Source organism: Archocentrus centrarchus, chromosome 20 (assembly GCF_007364275.1).
Source record: "Archocentrus centrarchus isolate MPI-CPG fArcCen1 chromosome 20, fArcCen1, whole genome shotgun sequence".
Taxonomy (NCBI): Eukaryota; Metazoa; Chordata; class Actinopteri; order Cichliformes; family Cichlidae; genus Archocentrus; species Archocentrus centrarchus.
Window position 1 is genome coordinate 11,463,172 of NC_044365.1, and position 20,241 is coordinate 11,483,412.

General features: G+C 41.4%; 1 protein-coding gene across 8 annotated transcripts; it reads left to right on the forward strand.

Annotated features, from left to right (window-relative positions):
• Window positions 1-1,304: 1,304 nt before the first annotated feature.
• Window positions 1,305-16,260, forward strand: mkxa (mohawk homeobox a). 8 transcript variants are annotated; one of them, XM_030756474.1, is made up of 12 exons: window positions 1,305-1,412; window positions 2,616-2,891; window positions 4,860-5,019; window positions 5,466-5,619; window positions 6,395-6,769; window positions 9,155-9,236; window positions 10,297-10,371; window positions 12,056-12,153; window positions 12,259-12,290; window positions 13,257-13,344; window positions 13,454-14,325; window positions 14,634-16,260. In XM_030756474.1, the coding sequence occupies exons 2-6, from the start codon at window positions 2,716-2,718 to the stop codon at window positions 9,172-9,174; spliced, it is 885 nt and encodes a 294-aa protein (XP_030612334.1). In that variant the 5' UTR covers window positions 1,305-1,412; window positions 2,616-2,715; the 3' UTR covers window positions 9,175-9,236; window positions 10,297-10,371; window positions 12,056-12,153; window positions 12,259-12,290; window positions 13,257-13,344; window positions 13,454-14,325; window positions 14,634-16,260. The 8 variants fall into 8 exon arrangements, with proteins under 8 accessions (XP_030612334.1, XP_030612330.1, XP_030612332.1 ...); XM_030756470.1 differs by adding an exon at window positions 9,625-9,689 and having other exon boundaries at window positions 12,056-13,344; XM_030756472.1 differs by having other exon boundaries at window positions 12,056-13,344; window positions 13,454-13,551; window positions 14,214-14,325.
• Window positions 16,261-20,241: the final 3,981 nt, after the last annotated feature.

Sequence of the window (20,241 nt, forward strand, 5' to 3'; positions counted from 1 at the left end):
TTCCCTGGACATGTAGATGCTTCAGCACACTGATTGGTGGTCACAAATAATGAAGAATAGACAACAAAGAAAACAGACACTGGTGTAGTTTAGGAACACCAGCCTGAGATGAAACACAGCTGTGTATAGGGATCACCTGCAGAGTCCCCAGCCAGGTGGCAGGGATCCCCCTACCTGTGCTCCTACCTGCTGAATTGATTTGCACGCCCACACTCGGATGACAGGCAACAGTCATAAAGAGAGGTGTTGGGAGTAAAAGCAGAGGCTTTGGAGAGGATGGATTAAGAATAACGAGATGCCAGTAACAAACTTCCAAACTTTCCCAGTGAAGTCTGTGCTGAGCCACAAGTTTACACAACAGTGGCAAGTTTGACTTCTCATCTGTTGTGAACATAAGTTCACATCAGAATAACTACCTTGGATAAACCCCAAAGGAACACACAGCTGAGAACCTCAGAATCTATGACTCATGAGCCCATAATGTGACAGGTTTATAATGGAAGTCAATGAGAGGGTGCATCGGGAGTAATCAGCAGTGGCACGGCTATATACAGTAAAATTTTGTTTTCTCTTTTTTTCTGTGTTATCAAAGAAAGCCTTGAATTGTATTTTTGTGCCAAATCTAATGGAATAATAGGATTATTGCACTGTAAAGTGTCTGCAGCAGACAGTGGATTTAACTCAGTCTACATAGTGCAGGAGCTAAAGGGAAAAAAGCCCAATGAATGACTTTGCTGCACTATTTGGAGCTTTTATGCTGTAAGAAAAGTCTGGCATTTTGCACATCCTATATGACCTGACACTGGTGCTGCATTTTTTTTTTTACAAATCAGCACATGACACATGGCATAAAATCTGCTGGACTCAAGTTAGCAGAGGCTTCAATGTTAACTCTGATTTAGAGGTTTTAAGATCAGGAGTCCTTTTGTGCTTTCACTGTTTTTGCACTTAGGAGTGCAGAGAATCTATACTCAGTTCCACCCAATAATCATTATAATTATAGGCTAAACAAATGACTTATTAATGACTCATTAATTAGAGTAAAGAATTGCAGTAAAATCTTCCAAACAGAAGGGCTAAATACCAGCCATAAAAGGGTTCTCACAAGCTGACAACTCTGAGTAACATTTAGACAGTCTACTTTTTGCAGCGTGATTCCCCTCCTTCCAGGCATATGCCATCCACAGTATGTTCGCAGTCTCAGGCTGTGTACTAGGAAACATGAGCAGGGTGAGATATTCAGAGTCCCGGGCAGCGCGGCGCAGGCCGCTCGATAAAGCGGAGGAGGAGACGGCGGTCCGTGCGGTTTGAGCTCAGGATCTCAGGAGGGGAACATGTGAGCAGGGAATGGGTGACTGGAAACAGGATTATTGCTCTACACAGCAGAGAGACGCAGGAGGGACCCGGGACAGGTAACTGAGCGCTGACAGTGATTAACTGTAGCAGGAATGGAGTGATTTCCGCGGGTTTGACAGGTTTTAACCGAGTTATTCAGAGTTGGGACCAAGGATGTAGTGGTGATAAACCCGCTCAAAAACGTGTTTACTTTGAATGAACTTGACCGAGTTTGCGGCTCTTTATTCTCGCTTTGAAAACATGTAGAAACCTAAATACAATATATGATACAGACAGAGATTCGGAATTAAATATACCAGCAGGGTGGTTTTCGTTTATTTCAGTGCTGTTTCTGTGCGTGTTTTGCACCAGGTTGATGGTGAAAGCTCCACATCAAGGTGCGTCTTTTGTCATGACAGATTCAATAATCGATTAGAAAAATTCCAAATTGAAGCCGAAAGGAGGAAAAAACGAAATGTCACATTTTTTGGAAGCCTACAGGTTTGTTTGTATTACATGAAAAAGCGCGGGGGGTGGGGTGGAAGAACCAAACAAAACAAACCATTCAGGGGTTCTTGACGTGCGGCCGCAGAGCAGAGGAGGATGCTTGAACAAGAATTCCACTTGGACACATTTTACAAACTCAAATTTAGTGTTTGCACGCCTGCAGTGCAAGTTCCCTGTTACTCCCTGGAAATAAAGAGCATTAAATTGAACAGAGTGGAATTTTGTCACAGAAAATTCAGATAAGGGCTTTTAATGCAGCGCTGCATTAAAATTAAATTTGTTTGACCAATTTATTCATAATTAATCTGTTTTTTGTTTTGTCAGTTTTTGTTTTGTCAGTTTTTTGTCAGTTTCCTGACATTTGTGTTCCGGAGGTTCACGCATACCTTTGCACATCAGTGGATAATTTGCATAATGAGTCTGCACAAGTACTTCTGTTGTTTTGTTCAGATAAAGTTTGAATGACGCGTCGCAACAGCACTGTTACGCACGGGCTACCTTAGGTAAAGTCGATCTTCAGGTTTTTCATGTCGTGTAAATGCGTGAAGGTATGAAACTTGCATTTATCACAGTTTGTTTTTTTTTCCCCAAGTACGAGAATTAAGTGTTTTCTTATGATCCTCGTGGCCAAAGGTCAAGTTTGTTTATTTCCTTGAGGTATTTATGAGGATTCTTGTTTGTTTTTTGTTTTTTTTGTTTTGTTTTGTTTTGTTTGTTTGTTTTTTGGTTTTGTTTTGTTTTTGTTTTTTAAAATATGCACATTTGCTCCACAGGAGAGACACGGGGACACTGTGACAAATCCGAGGATTTCCTCCCCCCCCTTTTCTCAATTTTTACGCGTCAGAGAAAAAACGGTGGATTGTCTGGCCAAAGATGAACACCATCGTCTTTAACAAGCTAAGCGGCCAGGTTCTGTTTGAGGAGAAAGCGAAGGAGGTGGAAATGAGCAGCAGAAATTACCTAGAAGTGATCGACGGGCAGCATCCAGACCTCCTCTCCAGCAACCAGACCATCAGAGACAACCAGGCGATCAGACACAGGCGGAGCGGGTATGAGGAGCGTTCCGTTATGTTTAACGCTGCTGGTCAGCATGTGCGGAGTTGGTTTAACTGGAGTTTCCCTCTGGGGTTTTACTGATGAGGAATACTTCGATTTCACGGTTATTTCTCTCAGCACGAGCTAACAGAGCAGAGAGTGAACAACAATGCTGGTTTTGTTATCAGAGCACTGCGGTTATCGCTCCAGTTTGTGCGCAGAATTAAAAACAGCAGACGAAACACCAGAGCCAGACTTTTGGGTTCAGTGCCTGTGAAAATAAATATTTAATCCATGTGTGTGCATGATCCCTGTTGAGCTGTAATACAAATGCATTCATTAACATTTGGGTTTGATAAAGTAGCTCCTGCAGCAGTGCGTAATTGCGCATTTATAGACAAACATCTGAAATTTACGCCGGTCTAAATAATCCTCAGTTTTGGTCGTTTATAGATTTACAACTCCAGCGTATTATGCTCTACATCTCAGCACTGAAAGAAAAATGTGATCATCCAATTTGACTTTTTTCATGTGAGATAAAGGGAGAAGTGGAGCACAGCACCATACTGACATCTACAGGTTCATAAAACCTGGAGCTACGGGTGAGACTGAGTCCTCCACAGCTCAGAACAACCAGCAGACTCAGAGAAAGACTTTTTTAGTATTCCTTTAAGGGCGCTCAGGATAATGAATTCATAGCAAATTCACATATTGTGATATTTCATCTTGTGTAATTTTACTGCAGTATTCTTTTACGAGTTACTGTTGCAGCTGTACTCACCACCGAGTTGCTGAATTGAGCCTCGAGAGAATATATCTGCGATCTTCTAAGCCACATAGTATATTCCCTACTTTGATTTTCTGTAAGTGAAAACCAGAAGTATAATTTCAGCTTTTTGTCTGTCCCCTGTGTGATGGCTTGGCTGAAGCCGTGGCCTCAGCTACATTGTTCTTGATCCACAGCATGGCTGGCAGGATGGGGGCCCAATTGCAGACTTGGGAGACAAGCGTAAACTCCAAAAAGGGCAGCCTTTTTTTTTTTTTAACCAAACTCAAAAAAGAACATAAACAGGGCTTTTATGAGGTGAATAATCCAAGGAACAAGGAATCTACAGGCCACGAGAACAAGAAAACACAGTACCAATGAGGGATGACTTGGGTGAGGGGAAACTGCTTGGAACAGGGAACAAAATTAAACATATTAAACATACTTAAAGGAGAAAAGAAATAAGCAACAATATAAACACAATGCAAATCAGGAATCACATAGGATCTCCAAATAAACAAAACCTGAAAGTCCAAAAACTCAAAACTCTGGGAACAACCCCAGGACTGTGACACTTCTGCTGGGTGTGAAAAGTTAATCTGGCAGATCTGTGTGCCTGAGCAGAATGTTTTTGTTTGTTTCATTGCAATGTGTTGGCGGTTTGTGGGACACGCAATGAAAAATAAACTGCCAGTGGCTATTCACTCTCTCCCCCTCTCTGACTCAGTCTCTCGTCCTTTTTCTCTGTCTCTACGTCTCTTTAACATCGCTCAGCTTAATTGCAGTGCTTTTGGTGAGAAAATTGCATACTCTATAGAGTGTTCACTTTATGTGTCATGACTAACAAAGTCAGACAACATACCACTCTGCTTAGGACTCCACTTGCAGGTTGCATAACACTGTTTGTTCATTTCAATAAACAGCACGATCCTGATTCGCTTTCATTGTTTTAAAACCAGATTTGAGCACAGTTTTCAAAAGTTTTGAATCTATACTGTTTTCCAACATTTTATTCAAATATAACAAACTTTGTGTTAACTCACAAATGCACAGTGGGCACATCCTCTGTCTTACTCATGAAAAGGAAGACTAAATCTGGCAGGTTATGTGTAAAAAAAGATAAAAGGCTCAAAACATAATTACATTTTTTTTATGAAAAAAAAAATGCAGTCAGAATCCAAATAATAAATGCACACTGTACCTGGTTTGTTAACAGGGGTCGTCCCAGTGGCGGTAAAGTCCGACACAAACGTCAGGCCCTGCAGGACATGGCACGGCCGCTCAAGCAGTGGCTGTACAAGCACAGAGACAACCCCTACCCCACCAAGACGGAGAAAATCCTCCTGGCACTCGGCTCCCAAATGACCCTGGTCCAGGTGAGTTTTTAATTTGCATTTAAAGTATGTGGAATGTGTTTTTTCATCTTGATCTGTGTATCTCACAGCACCACCGCAGCACTGAATATTGCTGAAATTGTTGAATGGTGTTAAATGTTCCCGAATGGCACTGATGCAGAAAAGATGCATGCTGGGACCTGACACAGCATGCATCTCTCTGGAGCAGTATCTTTGGAGCGTCTGGGATATTTCTTAAATCTCAGTCTTATAGAGCTGCTCTGCAACCCGACTCTGGATCTGTCTTTTGCTTCGGTCTCTCTTGGTTTTTCTGAATGAGACTGATGGCAGGCAGAGAGCAGACATTTTCTTAGAGGATAGACTTTGTTTTTCTATGGATGTGGAAGAGTTTGAAATCCAAACAATAACATATATTTTTATTTGCCGTGCATTCCCACTTCCTTCTTATTTCTCTTGCTCTCTCTCAGGTATCCAACTGGTTCGCCAATGCCAGGAGGCGACTGAAGAACGCAGTGAGGCAGCCTGACCTGAGCTGGGCCCTCAGGATCAAGCTCTACAACAAATATGTTCAGGGCAACGCAGAGAGGCTGAGCGTGAGCAGTGATGACAGCTGCTCCGAAGGTATGCTTTAACCCTCTCCCACCATGGCCACTTGCCAAAAAAATGCCACCTGTAACCAACCTAAAAATAACCACCTGTTACTTACTAACACACCTAATTCTGATCTTGAATATTGTTGATCAGTTTTTTGGGGTCTTCACCTTACAGTATAACACACCTTCAGGCGACTGTTGTATTGATTTGGTGCTATATAAACCAAATTGAATGGAATGGAATGACAAATTTTAACATATAATATTTTCAGTAAGGAAATAGATTCAGCTGATAGTGATCATGCTGACAGGTAGAAAAAAAGAGGACTATATAAATGAAATGTGTCTTTTGAAAATCTTAATTTTCTGGAATATCTTAATAAATATACACACATGTTACATGAACTTAAAAAGTGCACCAAAAAAATATTTGGCCCCTTCTTGATTAATTAATTTTTTTATTAATATTTGTGATGCTTACATGTTTCAGATCATCAAACAAAATTTTATATTAGACAAAAGTAACCTGAGTAAATACAAAACAAAGTTTTTAAATAATGATTTAATTTTTTAAGGGAAAAAAGCTATCCAAACCTGTTAACCTGTAATTGCCCTCTAAACCTAAGAACTGGTTGTGACCTCTGACCTCATAATTTGAAACTTTGGCCATGAGCATCCACCACATGTAAGATTATTCCTCTTTAATGAATTAATAGTACAGATAAAAAAGAGAAAGAGAAGAGTACAAGAATATATTCCTGCAGTCCATCTAAATGAGTATTTTTATTTTTATCATGGTGCAGATGGAGACGCTCCTCAGAGGACACAGAGCAGCCCCGAGGAGCTCAACAAGCCCATGTACCAGAGTGTGATCAAGAAGGAGGGCTCCTCCATGGTGGGGATGGCCATGGGTATGGGTATGGGCATGGGCGCAGGGCTGCGTTCAGCAGCTGAAGCTGCTTCACTGGCCGAGGACTACGTGTCTCCACCCAAGTACAAGAGCAGCCTGCTGCACCGCTACCTGAACGACTCGCTGCGCCACATCGTGGTGGCCAATGCCGTCATGAAACCACACTTGAAGGGGAAGCATTCCGGTTCCTTCAGCTCCAACGAGTATGATGATGAGCTGCTCTCGCCGTCCTCCTCTGAGGCTGAGGCGAACATTGTTTATCGGGCTGGTAAGGAGCCACATTTCTTGCATTCTTTCCCTTTAAGAGTCTCCCTCGCACATATGGCATCCTTCACTTTTGTTCTTTTTCTGTCCCCTCCATCTGCACATTTTGTTTTAATTCCTGCAGCTGGTGCCTGCCTCCCTGCTTGTGTCAACAGTATATTACACGTTGTCACCGTACACTATAAACCCCGATAAGTTGAATCTACTTAAAAAAACCAAGGTAACTCGTTGCCTTAAATTTTTTAAGTAATGAAACAGTTCATTTAACTCAGCCTATTAAGTAAACACTACTCCATATCCAATTGAACTAAATTGTATGTTCTAATTGACCAAACTTATCTTTTATAGTTCATGAAAAAATAAAATGTCTTTTGATCAGTCAATTCCCCCTATCCTTTTCATGGTTGTGTGGGGGTGGTGGGGGCTGGAGCCTATCCCAGCTGACAAGGCAGTAAGATGCAGGGTACACCCCGTACAGGTCACCAGCCTGTTGCAGGGCTGACACAGACAACCATTCACACCTGTGGGCAATTTAGAGAGACCAATTAATCTAACCCCACTTCTTCAGATTGTGGGATTCACACAGACACAGGCAGAACATACAAACTCCACACAGCAAGAGTCCCAGGCTAACGTGGAATTGAACCCAGACTATCAGATAGCTATTCTAGCTGTGAGGCAGCTAACCACCACGTCACCGTGCTGCCCAGTAACACAGATATTTTTTACAGCGTTGAACTGTGTCTGTTAGTTCAAGTATCTCGGGGTCTTGTTCACGAGTGATGGGAGAAGGGAACGGGAGATTGACAGGCGGATCGGGGCTGCTTCTGCAGTGATGCGGACGCTGCACCGGTCCGTCGTGGTGAAGAGGGAGCTTAGCGTAAAAGCGAAGCTCTCGATTTACCGGTCGATCTACGTTCCTACCCTCACCTATGGTCACGAGCTTTGGGTAGTGACCGAAAGAATAAGATCGCGAATACAAGCGGCAGAAATGAGTTTCCTTCGAAGGGTGGCTGGCCTCTCCCTTAGAGATAAGGTGAGGAGTGCGGCCATCCGGGAGGGGCTCAGAGTAGAGCCGCTGCTCCTCCACATCGAAAGGAGCCAGTTGAGGTGGCTCGGGCATCTGATTAGGATGCCTCCTGGCCGCCTCCTGGGTGAGGTGTTCTGGGCATGTCCCACCGGGAAGAGGCCCCGTGGTAGACCCAGGACACGCTGGAGAGATTATGTATCTCGGCTGGCCTGGGAACGCCTTGGGGTCCCTCCGGATGAGCTGGAGGAGGTGGCTGGGGAGAGGGAAGCCGGGGCTTCTCTGCTTAGGCTTCTGCCCCCGCGACCCGGCCCCGGATAAGCGGAAGAAAATGGATGGATGGATGGAAACATGATAAAACTCAGCCCTGCTGAATGCTGGTACATTAACATTTACAAATAACATTTGTCCATGGAACAATAAAAAAACTATACGAGAGAGCGTTGTGATCAAAAACCAAACAAAAACACCTAAATGTCTTCTACTCCAAACAGTGAGAGGCCGGGGTCAAGCCGGAATTGAACCCAGACCTTCCAGATGGCATTCTACCTGTGAGGAGCACTGCTAACCATCATGCCACCATGCTGCTGTGCATTAATCCAGTCTGTTAAAACTGGTATAAACTAGATTTTTAGCAGTTGCAAAACTTGATGATATTAAGTTGTTTGAACTCAAACACATGATTACAATAAGATAGACCATCAAAAAGTACAGTCTACTCAGCATTAACAAGTAATGTTCACATTCTAGGCAATTGTAAGTAATATGAACTCAATATTTTTAAGTGGAATCAAAATCTGGGTTTACAGTGTATGCGCTTCAACTTTCTTTTCACATGACGTTCAGTTTGCTGAATGAGATTCTCGTGACCACTGAGACGTAGAATAGAAGGGCCTTGAACCTTAAGAAGTGTTCTATTAAATTAAAGCAATAACCAGTGTGTGCACAACACACTACACACTCACAGATGCATTCATGTCTCCACAGCACAGGCACCAGTGTGCTGTCAGTTCACACACACTTAAGCACACACGTGTCTTTCACCCACCCACAGCCAGATCTTCTGACCTTGAGGCCAGACACAACAGGGCCATGTGGAGCATGCTCACATTCAGACGACTGTTTGCGATGCCTTTGATCGTGACATGAGGTCCTGCTGAGAGAGCAAGGCAAACAGGCTGTGCGTTTGTGTCAGCCTGCGTGTGAGAGAGAGAGAAATATCTTTAAGTGTAAACTCCTTTCCGTTTCCACCACAGGCAACATCACCGTAAAGGGTCAGCTCTAGTTTACATCACTGCCACTGCTGCTAATGTCTTTAGAGTTCAGTTTACGTGATTTCTAACGACTGTTACTGTTTCATAGGGAGCAACAATAAGGCATGATGAGCACACAGTAGCCACCATTGTGGTCCGGTTCATGAGGGGAGGAGTGGCCAACAGAAGTGGTTAGTTCCAGCTTTTTTTCTCCTTTTGTAGTTGTTTGTCTGTGTGTGCGTATGTTTGGTAAAGCATTTGTATATGAGTCTGTAGTGTGTAATCAGCTGTACCAGTTTTATACAGGAGCAGAAACACAAACGATCTCTGAACCTGAATTTAGCACTTCTGTTCTTCACCAGACATTGAATGAAGCTGCTTTGCAAAAATGAACATGAACAACAACTATACTGTGAAGTTCAGTCTGTCCACATGTTTTAGATTTGATTCTGTATTCATTGGCCTCAGGCTTGATATGCACAGAATTTAGTAGCTCACTTGCATTACGACATTAAAATAATGGAATGATTGTATGGAATGATTGTAGATTTATAAAGTATCTGTTTATATGTATGTCAGGGTTTACATAGGTCAATGAAATCCTTGTGGATGACAAGAAACTGGAAAAAATCATTTGTATTCTGGTAAGTCTCATCTTTGTGTGCATGCATGCGAGACTGTCCAACAAATTTCAGGGTGTTTCAGCTCCACTCTCTCAGTGAAAATAGCAGCCCTAGTTTGTGATGGCAGAAACTTGTTCTAACTCATCCAGGACCCAGGGCCTCCCATCGCTGTGCTGACAACCAAACATTGGCCTTTCTCTACAAATCTTTTCTGGCCCTTAGACCACATGCATTGAGCCACACGGTCTCCCTGGATGAGGCCGATGCTGTGTAGTTCCTCCAAGCAGCCTTTGCCGCAGGCCTTAAATGTGCTCCGTCATGAGGCTGGAGTCTGCCAGAGGGGACGAGTAAAAAGCATAGACGGAGTCTCTTAAACTCTGGAGGCCTTCTCAGACACAAAAGCCTCAACACTTCTCCTTTTACACCCCCACCCTACAGTCTCTGGTTCTGCCAAGCACAGTCATACTATCCTACTAACCCTTCTTTTGTTGAAAAATCAAACAGTGGTTCATATTATGTGACTTTCACTGGATTGGGTGCCTTGTAAAATGTTTGCAAGGATAGATGACTGCTGTTCCTGCCATTCCTCCACTGAAATTGCTCTAACTTCTGTTTCTCCACTATCTAGGCCCAGTCACAAGGAGCCATTACCTTCAAAGTTGTCCCTGGTGCAAAGGAAGAGGTGCCTATCAAGGAGCCACAGGTAGGTCCTGTCTTGGCTCAGTTGTTAGGTTTGTCCACTTGTTAAGTGATTTTGACTCTTTCAAAACAAAAGGTCTCTGCGTAAACATAATTTCACAACATGGCACAAACTTTAAATTAACAGGACACCTTCGTCATTTTTTCTCTGACAAGAATACACAATTCCCTTCCCTCCTGTTTCCACTTGTATTGAGATGTCTTAAGAACGATAACACACCATGACAGCACTTCATTTGGACAGAAGACACAGCGAGGTGCTTTAGGTTGCAGCTTTGTGCTGAGGTGTGTATGACACAAAGAGAGAGAGTGAAGAGCAAAGGAATCAAAAGAACATTCAGATTTATCCATCCAGTTTTGTCAGTGGCAAGATGTTCTATCCTTCACCTCTTCACTCTTTGTTGTCCCTTCTTTTCTTTCACCAGCTGACAGAATGAAACTGGAGGATATTGCAGAGTGGGTTTTCTGTAGCATAGCAGAGTGATTATTACTCCCCAAAAGAAAACTGATTCTCATCTGATTTCTCATTCTTTCTTTTCTTCTATTTCTTTACCCATCTTTCTTCCAGTAGATTTGTAGTACACCACCCCTTACGACTCTTCCATCCTTCTACTACACCTCTAGATGATCGTTCAAACATATATTATTTGCTAACAAATCAGAACAGGCCAGTGCTCTTACAGGTGGGTGGGATGAGGAAAAGGGATGACAAAAGTGAGGAAAGCTCCAGGACAGTTCCTGGAGTTCACTTCAATTTAATTTATATAGCACCAAATCACAACAAACAGTCGCATCAAGGCACATTATATTGTAAGGTAAAGACCCTTCTGTGTAGTTGCTTCACGCTTGTCATCAGGGGAAGTGTTTTGTCTGGATTTACCTTCCTTTTCATTTTTCTTCCTGCTCGCTTTATGCTTCACTCTTTGAATTTCTGACCATTCTCTCTTCTCTGTCCTGTACTGCCTCTTTCTGTGTTTATGTGGTCTAATTCATGCTGGAGCTTTAAGGTGAAGGAGTAGAAGGTTTGCCCTCTGGAAAGTTTAGGACAGAGTTGTGTTTTACAGCATAACTTTGGATCAATCAGCCAGCTCTTATAAAGCTCAGACAGATAGTGTCTGAGGATAAACCATAGAATTGGGTTTATACACACCAACTGAACTGAATTGCCAGCAATGGTCCCAATTTTCCACAGATTGCATATCTGTTTGCACCTTTTATGGTCAGTAAAATGGAATCTTAACAGCACTTAAAAAGCAACAAAGCAGTCGAATCAAAATACAAAACAAAATAAGACTGTCATTACTACATCGACAAAAAATTCTGTGCTATCAAATGACTGTTCCCACCAGTTTCGTGCCATCCAGCAGAGAGAAATGTAGCCATGAGTAGTTTGGAGATAGCAGTTTAGTTGCAGCCTTAGCTCTGAAAGACGCCCACCCACGAGCCCCATCTGCTTTTTATGCCACAATCATTTACAGGACTTTTCGCCTGACTGAAAAACTCAGTAAAGACATTCCCTGACATGCAGTCTTAAAATGACAAAGGCATGAGTTACAATTTACAAACAACTGCCAAACAGCAATTTGATTTGTATATGGTGAGCTAGAGTGTACCAACAGAAGGCTAGCCAACTGGCAACCTTAGTGCATGTGAGAAACTAACTGTGTGTGCCTGCCTGTGGGGTGTAGGACAAATCCATGCTGCCATTTTCTGTTGGGGGTTAAGCAAAACCTGTGAACCAGACACTCAACACATCTTCCAATTGTTTTACTTAATTTATGCAGAGGTAAGTACTTCTTCCTGCAAATGTAAGTCTTCCTGGCACAGCTTTCTTACTGAAGTAATAACTGACCAGGACGGCCTTAAACCTGCATTTTTTTCTAATTTCCAGCAAGGGGTGACTCCTGTGGTTGCAAAAAGAAGGTATGCATTAGAGTAGTTTTAGGGTAGTTTTAAAGTCAGATCCACTGACTCACTCGTCCAGTTTAAAAACACCTAGAATGATGATGGCCAAGATATTCAGATTGAGGTTTTACAGTGGGACTTCATAAACAAGTGAGTAGCCACATCATCATCATCTATACTACTTCACTTCACTTAATGTTATTGCGCTTTCTAATTTTCTCACACTTGCTAGCCCTGTGATCTCTACTTTATACCTTCTAGATAAACCATTCCTGTCCTCGCTTTGTCTCCTTGCCTTGTACATATTTAGCTATTCCTAACCATGTAACCATATATTTAAGCCTAATAAAAGTACATTGGTTCTCCTGTGCAATATGCAACTTTTCTCCTTCCTTTCATCCTGCCTTTTCCAGCCATACAAAACCTCAGCAAGATACACTACACTTGTACTTGGCTTTATAAGCCTGCTTTGGTCTCACAATGACCCCATTGAACCAAAACCTAGTTCTTGTTGGCCATAGTTTTCACTGTAGATTACCACTTTGAGATGGACATGTCCATTTGACTACTTGTTTCCTTCAGCATGGCAGTGAGCCTTTAATGTAATGTGACTCTTTCTATATGAAACTCTGAAATAACCAACAGAACAACACTGACCACCTCTAAACTTAGGTTCTCTTACCTCCGATTCAAGCCTACGGGTGAATTATAGATGTTGTCATTTCCTGTTCAACTGCATACTGGCATACATGGTAGTGGGTAGCAAAAAATAGCCTGCTAAAAAGTTTTAGACTGACAGTGCTGCACTGTTCCCTTACTATTTCATTTTAATGGCCCAGTTCCTCTTATGAGTTATGGGATTTGTAACCTCCCAGCTATATGCACAGAGGGCAGGTGTAAAATGTACTCTGCTATGCTCCTGCTGTTAGTGAATGGTGATGGTGATTGAAGAACTGGTCCTTTTCCCTCTCTCACTTGTTCCAGACCAGAAGCTCCATCAGCTAGGACACTAATGGTTTTGGCTGTGGCGAGTGTTGCTTAACCATGTCCATTTACGCTCAACATTTGCAAGGTATAAATAATCTCTTTTCTCACTGTTTCTCTTGTTGCTTTCATTGTTGCATTCTTTGGTTATGAAACTGATGTTTAAAGTGGTTGTCCCTTTTTGTTTTACCTCTCAGCTCCCTTCCATCAATACTTGGATCTCCTTCCGCCTTCCAAATAGCAAAGATAAAACACAAGTTCGTGTGAACTGGTAGTGGACTCAGCTGCCTGACTTGTAAATTTGATAATTACTTACACTCTTGGGGTGATGAAGATGAGGGTAATAACAAGGATGGTTTTGATGGCCTGTTATTCAGCAATTGTCTGTGATTGAATTGGACTCCAACTGCAATGTCCAACTTAGCATCACTACCAGATTTATTTGGAAGAGAAAATGAAGAAAAACAGTGAAGTTATTACTCAACTTGTCCAATGTAAACATCTGTGACAGTTCACTGACTGACTTCTTGATAAACTTGGACCAGTTACAGCAGTTGTGTCCACATGCTGTCTGTTGGGTTTACTGTCAAATAAATAAGTGTATTTAATCTGGCTAAACTCTTGTTTACAGCTTGTCTGATTGTCTGAGCCTTCGAGCTCTTTTCATGTCGTCAAACCTGATTTATCCTTTAACAGTACGTCCACTCACCTTTCTGGTTTTCCTCTGTTCCAACAATACCCTCATCTCACCCCTTCTGCCATCCTCTGTAGTGAACCTTTAGTCTGTGAGCAACATGAGCTATACCTCTTTAATGTTTTTTTTCCTGACATATCCCATTTACTAATAGCAAGCAACCCATCTGTGACTGGTTCCTCTTCATAATATTTGTGTGTAATGACAGTTTTGCCTCTCACCTCATCTCTCCATCCCTCCTGTCTCCATTTAACCCATGAAAGCTATTCGTCATTAAAGAGTAACATCAGATGTCATGGTCAGTTCTTGACTCCAGCAGCCCAGAACGAGGTTTAAATGAATTGAGAGAACCTCGGGAGAAGCAGAAGAAAAATAGTGAGTTATAATAACATCTTCTCTGTGAGAGTACTTGCTGCATGTCTTTTCAGCCTGTTGGATGTGGTTGTATGATTTAAAGTCTTGTCCCTAAAAGTCTGAAATCTTAGAACTTAAAGATGCTTTTGCAGTACTACTGAGGTTGCATGGGGAAATAAAGGAGTAGTGGCAAGGGGTCAGCAGTTTCTGTCCTTAGTCCTTCTAGTAAACATTGGTTAGATTATTTCCACTGAAGATTTTAGGTTTTGACACTTGTACCTGTCTTCTATAATACACATGAGTCAGTAAAGTGATATTTCACATTGCAGAGTTCACACTGGACATCCAGAGAGACAGACAGAAGGAAGGATGGATGGCAGGCAGAAGGCTCTGAAGCAGTCCAAGCTTAACAAACTGAGGCTGGGATATTCATCAGCACCTCACAATCAAATTATGAAAGCTATGGAAAAACATTGAGAAGTGTTATAAACTGAAAATAAAAGCCCCATTTCCAAAATGAGATGAGTTCATCAGGGTACTGTGTGAGCCAGTACATTGGAATTAATGAGTTTTTCCATCAGTCTGTGTCCAAGTGCAGAACAGGCTCACTTCATAAGAATTAAATGATGTGCAATTTAATGAATGACCAACATCTGGATACAATCAGAGCAGGTATATGCACTGGCCAGACAGCTGTGCTTTTATCATTCTAAATACATACACACAGTATATACATGTCAGTCTGGATTGTCCTACTTTTCACTTGCTGTCTTTTCCTTGAAACCTTGAACCATTTGGAAACCAGCTTAATGATCAGCTTAATGTGGGCCACCAATATTAAGCATAATTAGCAAGCAGTGTGTTTATGTAATGTTAAATGATTGGCCAGTGTGGGTTTTTGCATTTAAACTTCCAGAACTTTCTGCTTGCTTTAAATAGGATATCACAGTATCTCCCACTAGCTCAGATTATAACAAGTAATAAGATTAGTTATCATAACTATGCAGATGACACACAGCTCTATATCACGTTATCACCAGGTGACTCAGAACCGATCCAAGCACTGAACAGATGCTTAGAACAAATCAATGTGTGGATGTGCCAAAACCTTCTCCAGCTGAACAAAAACAAAACTGAAGTTATTATCTTTGGACCTAAAGAGTCAGCACGCAGCTTCAGCTACTACACTTAGAAACCTGTGAACAGGCCCGAAATCTGGGTGTAATAATGGACTCAGACCTGAACCTTCAGAGACACATAAAAACAGTTACAAAGTCGGCTGTCTACCAGCTGAAGAACATTTCTAGAATTAAAGGACTAATGTCTCAACAAGATCTAGAGAAACTCATCCATGCACTTATCTTTAGCTGCATTGATTATTGCAACAGTATCTTCACAGGTCTGCCAAAAAAATCAATCAGACAGCTGCAGCTAATCCAAAGTGCTGCTGCTCGTGTTTTTACTAAGACTAGAAAAAAAGAGCATTTAAGACTTACCATCGTCGTATCAACTTTCCAGAACACTCAGGTCTTCTGGTTCCAGTCTACTTTGTATCCCCAGAACCAGAACCAAACATGGAGAAGCAGCTTTCAGGTTTTATGCACCTTTAATCTGGAACAAACTCCCAGAAAACTTAAAAACAGCCGAAACACTAAATTCCTTTAAATCAAGGCTGAAAACCCCACCTGTTTAGAGCTGCCTTTGATTAGTAGTCCGCAAACGAATCCAGGTGAAAGCAGCTCTAAACAAAACATCTTATTACACATTGACCATCTCCATATGATTATCATGTGTATCTGCTTGATGGTTTAATGATTTTGTGTGATGATTCTGTTTTGATGACTTATTGTAATTGATTGATTGATGTTTTATGTTCTTATGATGTAAAGCACTTTGAACTGCCTTACCACTGAAATGTGCTATACACGTAAATTTTTACTTTATTTTAACACTAAACTCTCACTGTTTATTGTAATGATGTCAACCTTGTGGATATCGGTTTCAGTTTGATGTCTTTACAGGAGAAATGCATATGAGCTTTGTATGTTTTCCAATGTGTGGCAGAGAGTAATATTCACTGGGTGAGGGTGGGGTGGAGTTGATGGTGCTGAAAGATTAACCACAGGAGAAATGGCACAGACAACATAAGCCACAACTTGCCTGCAGTGGAACAAAGTCTGACCGAAATGTTCGGTGTAACACTGTATGTACACTCCTTAATATACATACACACTTATGCAAAAACACTGTTATTCTGCTTTGATGACTTACAGCATGTTTCATTTGTAACTCAGCATAGGTCTGCAGCTCCATCCCTTATTAAGGAGCTGGTTGGAAAAGAACAAACTGAGAGAAGAATGCAGACTCTTTGTATTTGCTGCTTGTCTGCACAGCCCCGCAGTGGTTTGAAAATGTTGTGGAAAGCATTAAGAAGGCAGGTTTCAGCTGTTGCCTCAACTCCCAATTTCTCTGTGGGGTGGCTGTAGCTCAGTAGGTAGAGCAGGTTAACTGCTGATTGGAAGGTCAGCAGTTCGATTCCTGGCTACTCCAGGCTATATGCCAATGTATCTTTGGGCAAGATACTTAACCCCAAGTTGCTCTCTGACGCAACTGTCGGAGTGTGAATGTTAGATAATTAAAGCACTTAGCTTAGTTAATATTGGAAGTGCTTGTATGCATGGGTAAATGTAAAACGTGCTGTATAAGTGCTTTGAGTGCTCAGACTGAGTAGAAACATGCTATATAAGAACTAGTCCATTTACCATCTTTCAGTCCATAATTTTCATGCTGCCTTAATTTTGCTCCAGTGTATTGCATCATATCTTATAGTTCAATAAATACTGATTAAAAACTGAAATAATGGAAGAGAAGGGCGGTAACAGTGAATGGCAACAAGCAGCACTAAGACATTGACATCCTATCTTCAGGAGGTTTCTTCTTTAGGTCCAAATGATATCTTGTGATAAATATGAAATCACAGCCCTTAAATTAGGGGTAAATGTCTCCTTTTAATACTGTCGTAGATCATCAGATCAAGGCGTGCACATGCTTGGATCAGTGTGTTAAGAAATCTTTGTGACAGAAGTTAGAGGACACGGTGCACCATCAACAAATCAGAGATGACAACTGCTGTAAAGCAGCCTGCACACATGGGGCAACTGTTCCTTTGCAGCCAACCAAAGAGCTCTAAATGACAGATAAATAGGCCTGGTACACATACAGAAATGCAGTTTGAATAAATTGCACATCAAAAACTTGATAGTTATGTGAGCAGTCATTAACCAGCTCACAGTAAATTCACATTCTGTTGCAGTGAATTTTTTTGCCAGCTGTGCCAAAATCTGGCTTTAAAAGGCAGAAGATCCCACAAATCTAAGGATGACTCCTGCCTGTCTTGATTGAAAGCAGTAATGTTTTATACACAGTAACTGTAAAAAAGCAAGAAAATCTTACCAAGAGATATGTCCATGCACATAAGAAGAAACTTAAAATCCACCATATGTCACCAGGGGAAAATGTGAGTAAAGTGTTTGAGTGTGCTATCCAGGGAGACTGTTTGGCCGAGGGTTTCGCTGTACTTCTTTCACCTACAGCAAAGATAGCTGTCATAAAATTGAGCTGCACAGTACAGTATGAGGTCTTGGACATTGAACTGTGTGGAGGTGAAACAACCATAAATCAAAGCATACAGTATGTGTATGTGTATATACAGTTGCGTTGGATTTTACACACCCTCATAGACACACTGCTGACAAAGACTTTTCTTTTTTCATACTGATTAATCTGTTTCTATCTTTCTCCTGTTTCATAAGATAAGATAGGATAAGATAGTGTTTATTCGTCACATGCACAGTTATACACAGTACAATGCACAGTGAAATGTATTTTGTACCTGCAACCATATATATACACACACATATAAATAAGAAGAATAAAAATAAAAATAAGTAATTCACACTATACACTATACTCTATATACTATACACTATACACACTTTTACGTGGAATTATAGATTATAAATTATAATATTTACATTGTGCAATGATAGTCCAGTTAGGGCTCAGAGTTGAGCAGACGGATGGCTTGTGGGTAAAAACTCTTCTTCAACCTTTCAGTCTTAGCCCTCATGCTGACCTCATATTAATCACTCACATTTAGTGCTTTCATTTACTGCACCTCGTTCTCACTGTCCTTTCAGTTTTTCGACCCAATGGAAATGTTAACACTTGCCTGGAGGAGCAGGTGTTGCAAAGTCCTCCAAAGAGCTTCATAACACGTCAAGTTCTTGAAATAAAGCTGAAGTGTAAGTTTAATAAGGAAGATCTGTAAACACTTATCTACCTGCTTGCCTGGGTGTTCAGCTACTAGTCTGTTCTTTACATCACTTCAACTTTCAAACGTTCATATCATTGCTCTAGCCCAGTCATTTTCTTGCTCACCTTCTACGAACCAATTAGCCTCCATTCTTCATGCTTAATACTCAGTTCTCTGTCATTTTGCCTTGCAGACACTCATTCATGCAACCTACCTCGTTCCCATCTCCACCTCACCCCGGTCACTCAGCGCCCCATCCTAGCCTCCATCATCATCTTCATCACCACCAGCTTTTAGGCTCCTGGGAGTCCTGTCCTAATTCCTGTCACCGCTGGGATTTCATTCTGCTATGTTGGGCCATTGGAATCTAATCGAAATGGCTTAATTGAATTCTGTATCTCACTAAATCTTGTTCAGTTCTTCCAAATGATCTCTCCTTACTGAAATGAATTTAGCGGTTTCTCATTTTGTATTTGTGGTTGGGAGACAAGTGCTGCCAGTGAATAGTGGAACAATATCCTAAGCCAAGTGCAACAGTTAAAACTGCAGTTTTCTTCAGGTGCAATAATTTTTTCCACATTTTCCCTTTTTTAAGTCTACTTGTAACAAAAAATGACAGGAATGTCCCAGACACAGATGGAACAAAACATTCTCTAAATTTTCAGCGTGATTTCCATGATGTTTCCATTCATCGAGGTGAGCGCTGCATTTAAGGAATGAGAACTCTAACATATGTTTAGGTCTTCAGCTTCTCATTTTAAGCACTGTATTCCAACAGCAATTTTTTTTTTACAAGTTCGTGAGGTTAATATAGAAATGAAAACCTCTGGCAATAAGATCACTGCTTTTCTTTGCTACACACGCTCTTTCCAGAGTTGTATTTCCAGCCTGATTGACCAGGCCTTGGTTCACTTAAAGGTGCCACACAGAGCATGGACTTTATCAGGTATGTTGCTAAATAAGCATTTTCCTGCCAGCATGTCATAGCCTTACACAGAGGATGCTGACCCTCAACCACCTGTCATGCTAATGTAAGCTTTTTTAATTTGGAGGACATCCTTTGGACAGTATCACACACAATGAAACAGAGGGCCAAGGTGAGATCTGCTTTATGTTTCTCATCCTGCCTCTCTACTTCTTCTACCCAAGATCGTTTGATTTTTCTAATTACAAACTTTTTCTCGCCAAAGTGTTTCTCTCTAACTGCTCTCGCCTTGCCTTTCTGTTTAGTAGTAAGACTGTACTTGTCAACATAAATTCAATGTGTGTGTTTAACAGACACTCTCACTGTGAGGGGCTCACTGTGAGAGTGTCTGCTCCTTGTGTTATATAATAAAGCTAATTTTATAGTTAAAAAAACACGCAGTGTCGAGCCATTGATTTGATTAATTGACTTTTTTATTTTGAACATGTGAATATAAATAATCACTAAAAGACATTGTAAACAGAAAATAAAGTTGCCCCGACTATATATACCACACAATTTACATACTTGCAAAGGGGTAGGATGAAGTTTACACTAATTTAATCCTATCCCCACTTTAATAATTTACAAATCAATGTTCCTTGATATAACGTGGAATCAGAGGGGACGAGCTGAAACAGAGGCTGGATAAGCTGTG